We start from the raw sequence: 11,472 nt of genomic DNA on the forward strand, positions 1-11,472 counted from the left end.
AGCATGTGCATTGCTACCGTGAAAACCCTAGGGACTTACCCAAGGTCTTGTTAGAGGGTGGTGACCTTCGGTTGGAGAAGAAATCAACGGGAGAAGCTCGGAGAAGCGACGAACGGGCTGCTGAAATTGCAGAACAGAGAGATGACTAAAATAAGTTTCAAAACCTTCAAATCTCCATGTATGTGAGGAACTCTTGGATGGATAGAGAGCTAAGGAGCTAGGGAACGTGTGAGTACCACATGCGTACCTCGGCTTCACTACTAGAGAGAGGAATCCGAGAGGAGAGTGAGAGAGCTTGAGAGGGGAGGGAGCTCTTGCTCCTTGGCCAGTTGGAGCACGGGTGGGAGGGAGAGAGAGAGGGAGTAGGTGGACTGCTGCCCAATGAGGAGATGGGCTGGTTGGCCACCCATGTGGGCTCAAAGATCCTATTTTGACTGCGAATTCTATTCTTTCTCTCCGAATTTCTTTCTCTCATCCATTTGATTCAAAACGAAGTGCTCTAATACGCCAGAATAAAATTGCCCCAATTTAATCATGATGCTTAAGAATTATGATTAAGCTTGATTGCGTGATTACAGATTCAGGACGTGACAGTTAATTTCCATGTAGTAACTACAATGGGGAAACCATATGATAAACAATTGGTCAAATTTGGATTAAATCCATGGAGTGTAATATCGCATATCCCCAATAAAATGTTGGCAAATTACAATTCGATAGGAGTGGCCGTGTAATTAATTTGACTCTTTTGATAAGAGATTCAGCTAGACCATTCTGAATATGTACATAAGGTACTGAATGTTCTAAATTACTGCCAGAAGCCATAAAACAATCATTGAATGCTCTAGAAGTAAATTCAGATGCATTATCTGTTCGAATGGATTTTATATTATGTTTATGATAATTGGCTCTTAATCTATGATCATGAAATCTGCTTGTATTCTGAGTGTTAGAGTGTACTTCAGGTAGTGACGTAGTACCAGTTGGTTGAGTGTGATGATTCTTCATGAGAAGTGCAACATGTTTTCAGCCTGAAGTAAAGTATATATCAACTTAGAATAATTTGTATATTTCTGTTGGTGGTGTTGCTGTTGCAATACCTGCATAGATGGATATAAAGTGTATAAGGTTTTCTCAATTTTATCTTTATATGAGCCTGTATGATTACATAATCTCAATTTAGAGCAGATCTTATGAATCTGAGAGTTGTAGGCTACCATAGACTTAAAGTCTTGAAAATGAATGAGTGACCATTCGCATTGAGCTTCGAGCAGCATACTGCTCTTTGTTGATCATATCACTCATTGAGGTAGGTCCAAAGAGTAAATGGATCTTCCTCCATTCAATATTCAGTTTTGAGATCTGAATGAAGGTGATGCCTTAAAAAAATGCAAAGCTGCATATTTGGTAAGATCAGGAATATTTTTGACATTCTCTTATGGTGGTAATGAGATTTCGGGCAGACAAATTTATTTTGACGTCCATGGCTAAATAATTGCTCCCACCCAACGCAAATTCTTTTTTTGAAAATATCAGCCATATCCTACATCAAATGATAATGCATTTATTAATTTACTACGAGAGTAAATTAAATAATAATGCAAATATTGTAATCGAGCAAAATACAAATCAAAATATGTCAAGAATAACAATAGGTGTAGAGCTTCAATATAGGACAGGCGATAATCGCTGCTAATGTTTTGGACTCCACTTCTAATGAAATGGGTGACACTACATGCAAAACCAAAAACATAGACTAGTTACAATTAAATATTGGATAGACATGTTGAAGGTAATCACTATGTTCTTATACAACATGGTATAGATTTCACAATAGTAAGTGAGAAACTCGCTACTATGTATATGAACATTGTCCCATAGGGACGAGCAACACTACAGTCATAGCAAAAAACATAGACTCCCCCGCCTTGTGTTTTTTTTTAAATATGGTAGAAGGTAGTCACCAAATTTAGGAGCATTTTTTCTTATTTTATGTGAATTATTTAAGCTTATTTGAGGCTTAGATAAATAATAAATATAGAAGAATATTTCTTCAAATAAATAATTTGCAAAGAAAATGATTGCAAAATAAAAATAAAAATATGTAATAAGCTTTAATATATTTAATAACAGAACATTACTTAGATAATACATATTATGCGATGATACACATTATTTCTATAATTTCTGAAAACCTAAGAGGCCTAAATGTAGTAAATACACTATAACTGATGTTATGTTAAAATAACATGCATTTACATACAAACCTGAGGTTTTGTTTAAAAAATATCTTCCTACCTTATAACCTTAGACGATTTTGGGCTAGGGTTAGATTTTCCCCTTTGTTTATTGGGGCGCTACCGGGTGGTAGTTAGTTCGGCCACCACGGGATGGGCGACCGCCGCCACCACTACTACAGAAATGGGTTTTACTGTTGGCTCTAAAACCACATTCACTATTGGTTTCAGAGCCGGCAGTGGGCAACGGGTAGTGATAGTCCTGATTATCACTGTCGGCCCGAGGACTACAGTGATAGTCCAACCTCGAATCTGTATTTTCTGGCTTGAAAAAAATGATTTTTTTTCACTCGAGGAACCCTTGTGCCCGCACTATAGTAAGTCACAAGTCACGCAATTTGTTACGCGAAATATGAGCACGTGTGGTTCACGGGACTCGAACCCAAAACCTCTCAACTCGTACGATACGCCCTTACCATCCCATCACAAAAGTATTAGTGATAACAACAGATACGCAATACTTTTGATCCCTTATGTCTGTAACTTGAAATGATTATTTCAACATTTAATGACTCCAAATACAAAACTTTTCAATTACAAAGTTGTAGATCTAGTCGGGGGCTACAATTTTTGTATAAAGTTTGTCTCGATCCGACTTCGTATGTAAAAGGTATGAATTTTTTTAAGATAACTTATCATCCATTACGAACTGATAATGATACTATTACTGCCGATTCGTGATTAGAATCGGCAGTGATACTATCATTGCCTGTATCACTGCCGGTTCGTGACTAGAACCGACAGTAATAAGTTAAGTTTCACTGTTGGTTCGTAATACAAACTGATAGTGGTACTTGACGAACTATCACTGTCAGTTTGTGGCTAGAATCGACAATCATAGTCCAAGTATCACTACCGACTGGTGCCCTCACCCGACAGTGAAGCTACAGTATGACATCACTACCGGCTCAAGTCATCGATCGACAATGATGTCCTTCATCACTGCCAGTTCATAAGTCAGATTGGCTGATTCTTTCCGCGCGACTTATAAACCGGCAGCGATGTCCTATCATTACCGACTCATTAGGTACCGATAGTGATGGGCTAACATATATGGTTGATTTTGTAGTAATACACCTAGATGCAACCGTGTGGGCCACCTAGGCGTCACCGGAGTTGGGCGCACCGGCCAAGGGCTCACGAGGATTGATAGTCGCTGCTTCGACCGTTGTTGGGGATAGGGCACCTCAGATGGAGAGGACCAGTGCTTGACTGGTTGCCACCACCGCGAAGAGGAGCGCCGATAATGCCAACCCACGGGCGATGATGGCGAGGAGGGCGGTTATGGCAGCCAACACAAATGGACCGGCCACCGTCGTGATGGCGCTGGAGGCCGATATAGATGGACCGCTCTCTGTAGTGAGGTCATCAGCACGGTCCGAGCCGGATGGGTTGGCCTTGACTGGTGCACGGAGCGAGCCACCATGGGGCGAATGACGACGAAGGAGGCAGCCACCGTGATGGTTATAACGATGACTGGTGCACGGAGCGAGCCACCATGGGGCGAATGACGACGAAGGAGGCAGCCACCGAGATGGTTATAACGACGAAGGAGGCAGCCACCGTGATGGTTATGACGACGGACACACAACCCTTGGCCAAGGTGACGAGGGAGAAAGTTTAGTATGATGGCCTCCAGTGCCAACAGTGTGATAAAAACCTCCCATACGACTTGTCTGTTGATTTTGATGTTGATGTCCATGGCCGGAGTGCTTACCGGCAATTGTTTGGTCTTCACGGCCGATTAGCGTCAATGACTGCAAAAACGTGGCCGATAACGTTAGAATGCACACGGTTAAATTCATATGGCCCTCTTTTGAACACAAGAACAACAAAGACACGAATTTTGTACGATTGAATTGCAAAACAAAGGATACCAAAATACATAAAAAAATGCAGGAATTATCGTTTTGGACAAAACGCAGGAAGAACACAGTAATTTGAGAAGAAAAATTAGCACAAAAGAAACATACCACGAGGTACACTCCATAGGAATATCGTAGGATTTGCAAGAGGCCAATACTTTGTTCCAAATGGCTTCATATGAAAATTTCCTTTAGGGCTCAAATTCATTAATATTCCTCTATTTTCCTTTGTTCCAAATGAGGCATAAGAACACTCGCTGCTATGTAGTTATAGCTACTTAATTGAATTATGCTAATTCGTAAAAGGAAAATGTAAATGTGAAATATGTGGATAAAAGGATTCTGTCCATGTATTAAGGACAGCTAAATTAGACCGGAGCCGGTAAACTAATGATGGCCATAATTTACCAAACTTTTTTTTTTACTGAGTGGCGTACTGCAATTTTTTTGGCAAACAAAGTGTTTTTAGTTTGCAAATACAAGTCGGATGCTTACACACCATACACACATCTATACACACCTATAGCACATGACTAAACTAGATTGGAGATCTAAACAACATGTAGCGTCAGCACTCTTTGACCACTTAATACACCCACATACATATGTACTATTCCTTCCTATGGTTTAATCGTAGAATAATGTAAGCACCCGTGACGATTTTAGAACTCGATCCAGTAGAAAAGTTTTATCATAAGAATTCTAACCAATTGAGCTATGACGAACAAAATATTGACCACAACTGTAGCAATTTTTTGGTTGAAAATTATTCACCGATAGAGATCCTAGAAAAGAGAGTTTGGTGCACCAAAAATGTATCAAACTTCAAAACACTTACTACAGAAGGTTATAAACCCATTCGGCTCGCACGTGATAAACTTCAGCGGTGAACCAAATAAGCCCTACGTTGCTAGGGAAGACAACATACAATAGAAGGCTCAAAGACAGCCAGCATTCTGGCACCATCGTGGCCCAACCAGGGATTCAAATTCCAACAAAATTTCGCAAGTTCTGGGTTTTGCAGAGTCGAACGAAATTTCGCAAGTTCTGGCCCATCCAGCCTTTGCTATTCGGTCAAATTTTCTTGTGCCACAGCCAAACCAACTACTAAAGGACTTGGTAGAGTAAGAGCTTACACAATGGTAACACAAACTAGCCCTCTGCTCTCCTCTTCATTTTCCCTTCCAAATTGATGAGGACGACTCTCATTCACTCCCATCCCCTGTGCAGGGACAAGGCTTCAATGCTCAAAAGCAAATTTCATAGGACACTGTCCTACAAAGATCCTCTCATTTTAATAATATGTGTTCACTTTATCCCTCTCATCTTCAGAACACAAAATAAATAATATAGATAAAACTTTACGAGAATCTACCTAAACAAAACCTTATATAATTTGCTTTCACTCCTCACCTCGTTTTCAATGCCGCCAGCCAGATTCCTCCCCACCCGTCTCCACTGTTGACAAGTTGTTATCTCGTATGGATAGCATGAACTTTTGTGAACTTCCACGTGACTTTGTGACTTGTCTGCTTTTGGAGCATGGACCCTATGGATTTTCAACTTTGTGAACTAACATTACGTTGACGTGGTCTACTACTAGATTATTTTTTTTTGCGATTTCGGTCTAATTTCGATTAAATTTGACCAAATTTTGAATAATTTCAATCAAAAGAATAATTTCGACGGATAAACCAAATATCGGGGTTGACCATAGGACCGAAAATCGACGAAAATCGGCAGCAACCGCGTCTCCCCCTCCCTCACGCCACACCCCTTCTCTCCCTTTCCCTCTCTTCCCACCGGAAGGAAAGGCAGAGGGGGGGAAAAGAGGATCTTTCTTCCCTCGCGCCTCGTATGGATCCGCCGGGCTCCGGACTCCCGACGCGGGGCTTTCCTGGCTCGATCGGTCGCCGCCCGACATGGAGACGGTGCTGGTGCTAGTACTGGTGCCGCGGAGTTGTGGGTTTGCTGCCCCTTCGTGAGTTTGTTCGCACGGTCTTGCGGACCGACTCATCTTGATGCCTGCCAAAGCAGGACGGATGGCAGAACGGTGCAGGTGGGTAGGATTATTCAGTTTGTGCACCCCGCCTCCCTCCTTTTTTTTTTCTCACTTCTCGCTTTGGATTTCGGTTTCTTGGGTTTTTGCCGGTTCTTTAATGCTAAATGGTTCAGTTCAAGGGTTATGGTTGCTTCTTTCTTGGAATTTCGAGCTCCTGGGTTTATTGGAGCGTGGATTTTCTTCATCCCCTCTTGCATGGATGTTTACCTTCTAAGATCCATGGGGTCGATTTTGGAGGAAAGATTTTCTTATCTTCATTTTGGGGGATTAAGATGGGAGAGTGGCATGAGGGAATGATTTGATTTCACCAGATCTTGATTTGTGCTCGTCAAAATACAACTCATGTGATGTTAACTGCCTTTCTATCTGATTGCAGGCGAGTCAATTTGTTCAGTGGCGAATCAAGAAGTGATGCCTCGAATTGCTGTAAAAAAAGTTATCAACAACACAACACACCTGCTCAAATGCGGGTCTGAATGAAGCCTGCTTGGTAGAGCCGATGGTGGGAGCAGTGCTGCGCAGGATCCCCTCCCTGTGGGTCCCCCTGTTCCTCTCCTCATTGCTTCTCTCACTGTCTGTAGCGTCCGTCGATTTCAGCCACTGCGGTGGCTGCGACGACGCCGAAGACGGTAGCCTATGGAGCACGGACAACATCTTGCAATGCCAGAAGGTCAGCGACTTCCTCATCGCCACGGCCTACTTCTCCATCCCGCTCGAGCTGCTCTACTTCGCCACCTGCTCCGACCTCTTCCCCCTGAAATGGATCGTCCTGCAGTTCGGCGCCTTCATCGTGCTCTGTGGGCTCACGCACCTCATCACGGTGTTCGCGTACGAGCCGCACTCGTTCCATCTAGTGCTCGCCCTCACGGTTGCTAAGTTCTTGACAGCCCTCGTCTCGTTCGCGACGGCAATCACGCTGTTGACGCTGATACCACAGCTGTTGAGGGTGAAGGTGAGGGAGAACTTCCTGATTATCAAGGCACGAGAGCTGGACCGGGAGGTGGGGATGATGAAGAGACAAGAGGAGGCAAGCTGGCATGTGCGGATGCTCACGCTGGAGATTCGCAAGTCACTTGACAGGCACACAATCCTGTACACCACCATGGTTGAACTCTCCAAGACACTGGAGCTGCAGAATTGTGCTGTCTGGATGCTGAATGAGAGTAGGAGTGAGATGATATTGACACATCAGTTGAGAGAAAGGGATATAATGGAGCCACACAACCGCACAATTCCAGTTGATGACCCAGATGTGGTTGAAATAAAGGCAACAAAGGATGCGAAAGTTCTTGGGCCAGAGTCATCACTAGGAGTTGCAAGCCGAAGCAAGCTTGAATCAGGACCTGTGGCTGCAATAAGGATGCCAATGTTAAAGGTGTCCAATTTCAAAGGAGGGACTCCAGAAGTGATGGAAACGAGTTATGCTATTTTGGTTCTGGTTTTACCTAATGATGGTTCATTAGGGTGGGGTCCAAGGGAGTTGGAGATTGTTCAAGTAGTTGCTGATCAAGTTGCAGTCGCTCTATCACATGCTGCGCTTCTGGAGGAGTCTCAGTTGATGCGAGAAAAGCTCGCTGAGCAAAACAGAGATTTGCTACGGGCGAAGCATGAAGCTGTGATGGCAGCGCAAGCTAGGAATTCCTTCCAGAGTGCCATCTATGACGGAATGCGAAAGCCAATGCACTCGATCCTGGGTCTCGTCTCAATGATGCAACAAGAAACTATGAATCCAGAGCAAAGGCTTGTAATGGATGCCATCGCCAAGACAAGCAGTGTTGCATCAACATTGATGAATGATGTGATGCAAACATCAACAATGAATCATGAGTATTTGTCTCTGGTGAGGAGGCCGTTCAACCTTCATTCCTTTATTAAAGAAGCAGTCAGTGTTGTCAGATGTCTAACTGGTTGCAAGAGTGTTGATTTTGAGTTTCAAGTGGATAATTCTTTGCCCGAAAGGATCATTGGTGATGAGAAGAGGGTTTTCCATATTGTCTTGCACATGGTAGGTACTCTAATGAACCGATGTAATGCCAGATGTCTCTCATTATATGCCAATAATCATAATGAGGTTGAAGAGAGGCATAATCAGGATTGGATGCTGCGAAGAGCAAACTTCTCTGGTGGCTATGTATGTGTCAAGTTTGAGATCAGGATTAGAAAATCCAAAGACAATGTTTTGAGTTCATCAAGCAGTCAGATAAGTCAAGGGTCCAAACACAACGATTCTGAGATGGGGCTTAGCTTCAATATGTGCAAGAAGATTGTGCAGGTATTTTTGAAATAAAAAGCATCTCAAGTAATTATATCCAATAGGAAGCAAACTATATTGATGTCACACATTCATGGTACTTCTCAGGTTATATGGTGATAATATTTGATTAGATTTCACTTGTTAACAAGGTTATATTGCCAGAGTGAGAACATTTTCTTGATCCTGGTTTTTCTGTTACCCTTCTAGACTCATTATACCTCTTATCAGAAGTCTGAAAATAATAGCGTCTCTTTAATATTGAGCTAGGATGCACGGATACGGCGATACGGATACGCGATACGGATACGCGATACGGCGATACTTCGATACAGATTTACATATTCACAAGTGCAGATTTAAATATAGATAATCTCGACCAAAATCAATACATTTGCCATTTCTGGATACCACAGAACAACTATTGGCCTATGGAGGACAGTATTGTGTGATTGTGTCATTAACTTTCCCCTCCAATACCATCTGACTAAAATTCAAGTATGTTGCTAGAGTCTTAAAATATGGTTTTATTTTTCCCCTTTTCTCTGGAGAAAGATACAAGATGGGAGTTAGATGAACTAATATATGACATTCATTGAAAGATAGTCTAATAAACATTCTGATATACAAGAACATGCAAATCTGCTTGCAAGAAAATCTAACAAAATATGAGGGGCGGCAGAGTAGAGGGGTGGCACTGCGGCAGAGTCACTCACCAATTGAGGAGGGGCTGTAGAGTGGCGGCCTGGTGAGGACTACAGAGCGGCGGCGGACTGCCGGGGCAGCGGCAACCTTCTGTCTGAGGCAGGGCGGCGGGTGGCCTTCTGTCTGAGGCGGGGCTGACTTGGTGGCTGAGGATCGGCGGGTCGGTAGCGGCCTTGTGAGGAGGGGGTGGCGGCCTTCTGAGGGGTGACAGCCTGGTGAGGACCGGCGGTGGCTTGGTGAGGAGGTGCGGTTGGGCGGCGTCCTTCTAAGGAGGTGTGGTTGGGTGGCATCCTTGTGAGGAGGGGGTGGTGACCTGGTGAGGAGCGGCTGCGGCCTTCTGAGGAGGGGCGACGGCCTGGTGAGGAGCGGAGGCGACCGGCAGCGACGGGCGAAGGTGGGGGCGGTGACGGGAGGAGGTGGCTGTGGCAAGATTCGGAGGCACAGGAGGATGCGGGGTACTGCTGCATTAGGCAGGTGTGCGGGGGGAGGGCAGCAGGGCTGAGGTGGGGGGGGGGGGGTTAGTCCAGAGGTATCCGAGAGGTATCGGAGACACCTTGGATATGTATCCGAGGGGTATTTGTATCCGATACTGATACGTGGGATTTTTAGATCTGTGCTTCCCAGATGTTGAGTGCCACAAAATTTGTTAGAATCTGTGGACTGTTTCCAGTTTTCCTTATTTTTGTACTTTTAGCAATTGAGACCTGTTGGTCTTAGAAAGAACTGAGGTTGAGTAACAGAGTGCAGCTGTGCTGGCTGATAAGCTAGCATATAGATAGTTATACACCAATTGAACTGGCAAACCACACAGAATTTGTTTTGCTACCATACTTTCTGACTTTGCATGCAAAGCTATGGAATATTTACTACTTCAGTACAAGATTGGTCAAACTGAGATAATATATTCATTTCATTTATCTTTCTGTTGAACTGATGCTTTAATCATAACTTATTTTATGCTTTTTCTTGCAGTATGCAACTGTTTTGAGCATTATGTAATGGGCCTCAATAAATTCCAGTGCTTGTTTTGCATAAATATCTTTAGTTATGCCCGTGACCCAAATCACAGCAAGTCTCTGTGATTGTTAGGATTTGGTCAGCAATTTGTTCAATCATTTGTGGGAGTGGCCAGTCTGTGCTTGATTTGTTGTACAATCTTCATTATGCTGACGTGAGCCCTTATTTCTGCTGCAGATGATGAATGGTAACATTTGGTCTCTATCAGATTCTGAAAGCATCGGAGAAACTATCATGCTCGTCCTCCAGTTCCAGCTGCAACCTGTGACCCCGGTCTCTGGAGCATCCACAGACTTGTACCGATCATCATCAATTCCCAACTTTAATGGACTCAGAGTCCTTCTTGCGGACAGTGATGACACCAACCGAGCTGTCACTCACAAGCTCCTGGAGAAGCTTGGTTGCCGAGTCGTTTCGTTCACTTCTGGTATCCAATGCATGAACTCCTTTGCCAGTGCTGAATCGTCTTTTCAGCTGGTGATTCTTGACCTTGCCATGCAAACGATGGATGGATTTGAAGTCGCTTTCACGATCAGGAAGTTCAGGAGCAACAGCTGGCTGCCGTTAATTGTTGCCCTTGCAGCAAGAACAGATGACACCATCCGGGATCGATGCCAGAGGTCAGGAATAAACGGCCTGATTCAGAAACCAGTCACATTAGCCGCACTGGGAGATGAACTCTATAGGGTCCTTCAGAACAATTAAAAGAGCCTGATGGTTCTCATTTCTTTCAATCTCAACAGATTTCTGTAGCTTGATTAATAGTTACTCTGCTGCTAGTTTCTGCCAGGCTTGGTCCATACAATCACGAAACATTTCTCACAAAGGAAATTGTATAGGAAGATGAAAACGTCCTGCCTTTTGCTTGGTTCTTTGGTGAAGGAAAGAAATGCACGATTTTTTGAAGAGATAATACAGGTAGAATTTAGACTTATTCATTTGTAAACCCTCTTAGATATTTAATCATTTAAGAGGTGTTACCGAACACTAAGGTGGGTCTTCGGCCCTATAGAGGTAGCCGAAGGCTTGTTACGGTGACACGCACTTGTGGAAAGCTACGCAATATTATTACTATCAACGACAATTTATTTCAAGTACAGTGACAATTTATTTATAGCTTGCACTTAACCACTCTTTGTTACAATTTACATTATTACTTCTTTAACTGTTATATTTTCGATATATTCGGAGGTAATTTGGTACATTTCTAAATACATTGATATTTTTACAATTTCACCTTGCACCATTCTCGAATTCTGACGAACGTCACCCCTT

The 11,472-nt window shown here is 43.3% G+C and overlaps 1 protein-coding gene across 1 annotated transcript; it reads left to right on the forward strand.

Moving 5' to 3' along the window:
• Nucleotides 1–5,906: 5,906 nt before the first annotated feature.
• LOC133923912 (ethylene receptor 2-like) lies at nucleotides 5,907–11,131 on the forward strand. The gene is made up of 3 exons (XM_062369221.1): nucleotides 5,907–6,221; nucleotides 6,601–8,496; nucleotides 10,375–11,131. Exons 2-3 carry the CDS (start codon nucleotides 6,724–6,726, stop codon nucleotides 10,900–10,902), a joined length of 2,301 nt encoding a protein of 766 aa, XP_062225205.1. The 5' UTR covers nucleotides 5,907–6,221; nucleotides 6,601–6,723; the 3' UTR covers nucleotides 10,903–11,131.
• The last annotated feature ends 341 nt before the right edge of the window (nucleotides 11,132–11,472 follow it).

The sequence above is a fragment of the Phragmites australis genome, chromosome 7 (assembly GCF_958298935.1).
Source record: "Phragmites australis chromosome 7, lpPhrAust1.1, whole genome shotgun sequence".
NCBI classification, from domain to species: Eukaryota; Viridiplantae; Streptophyta; class Magnoliopsida; order Poales; family Poaceae; genus Phragmites; species Phragmites australis.

Excerpts from the sequence above, each read along its gene's own strand:
- LOC133923912 (XM_062369221.1), top strand. The coding sequence starts at position 6,724 with ATGGTGGGAGCAGTGCTGCGCAGGATCCCCTCCCTGTGGGTCCCCCTG. Across the intron at positions 8,497-10,374 it reads TGTGCAAGAAGATTGTGCAG|ATGATGAATGGTAACATTTG; the intron begins GTATTTTTGAAA and ends TTTCTGCTGCAG.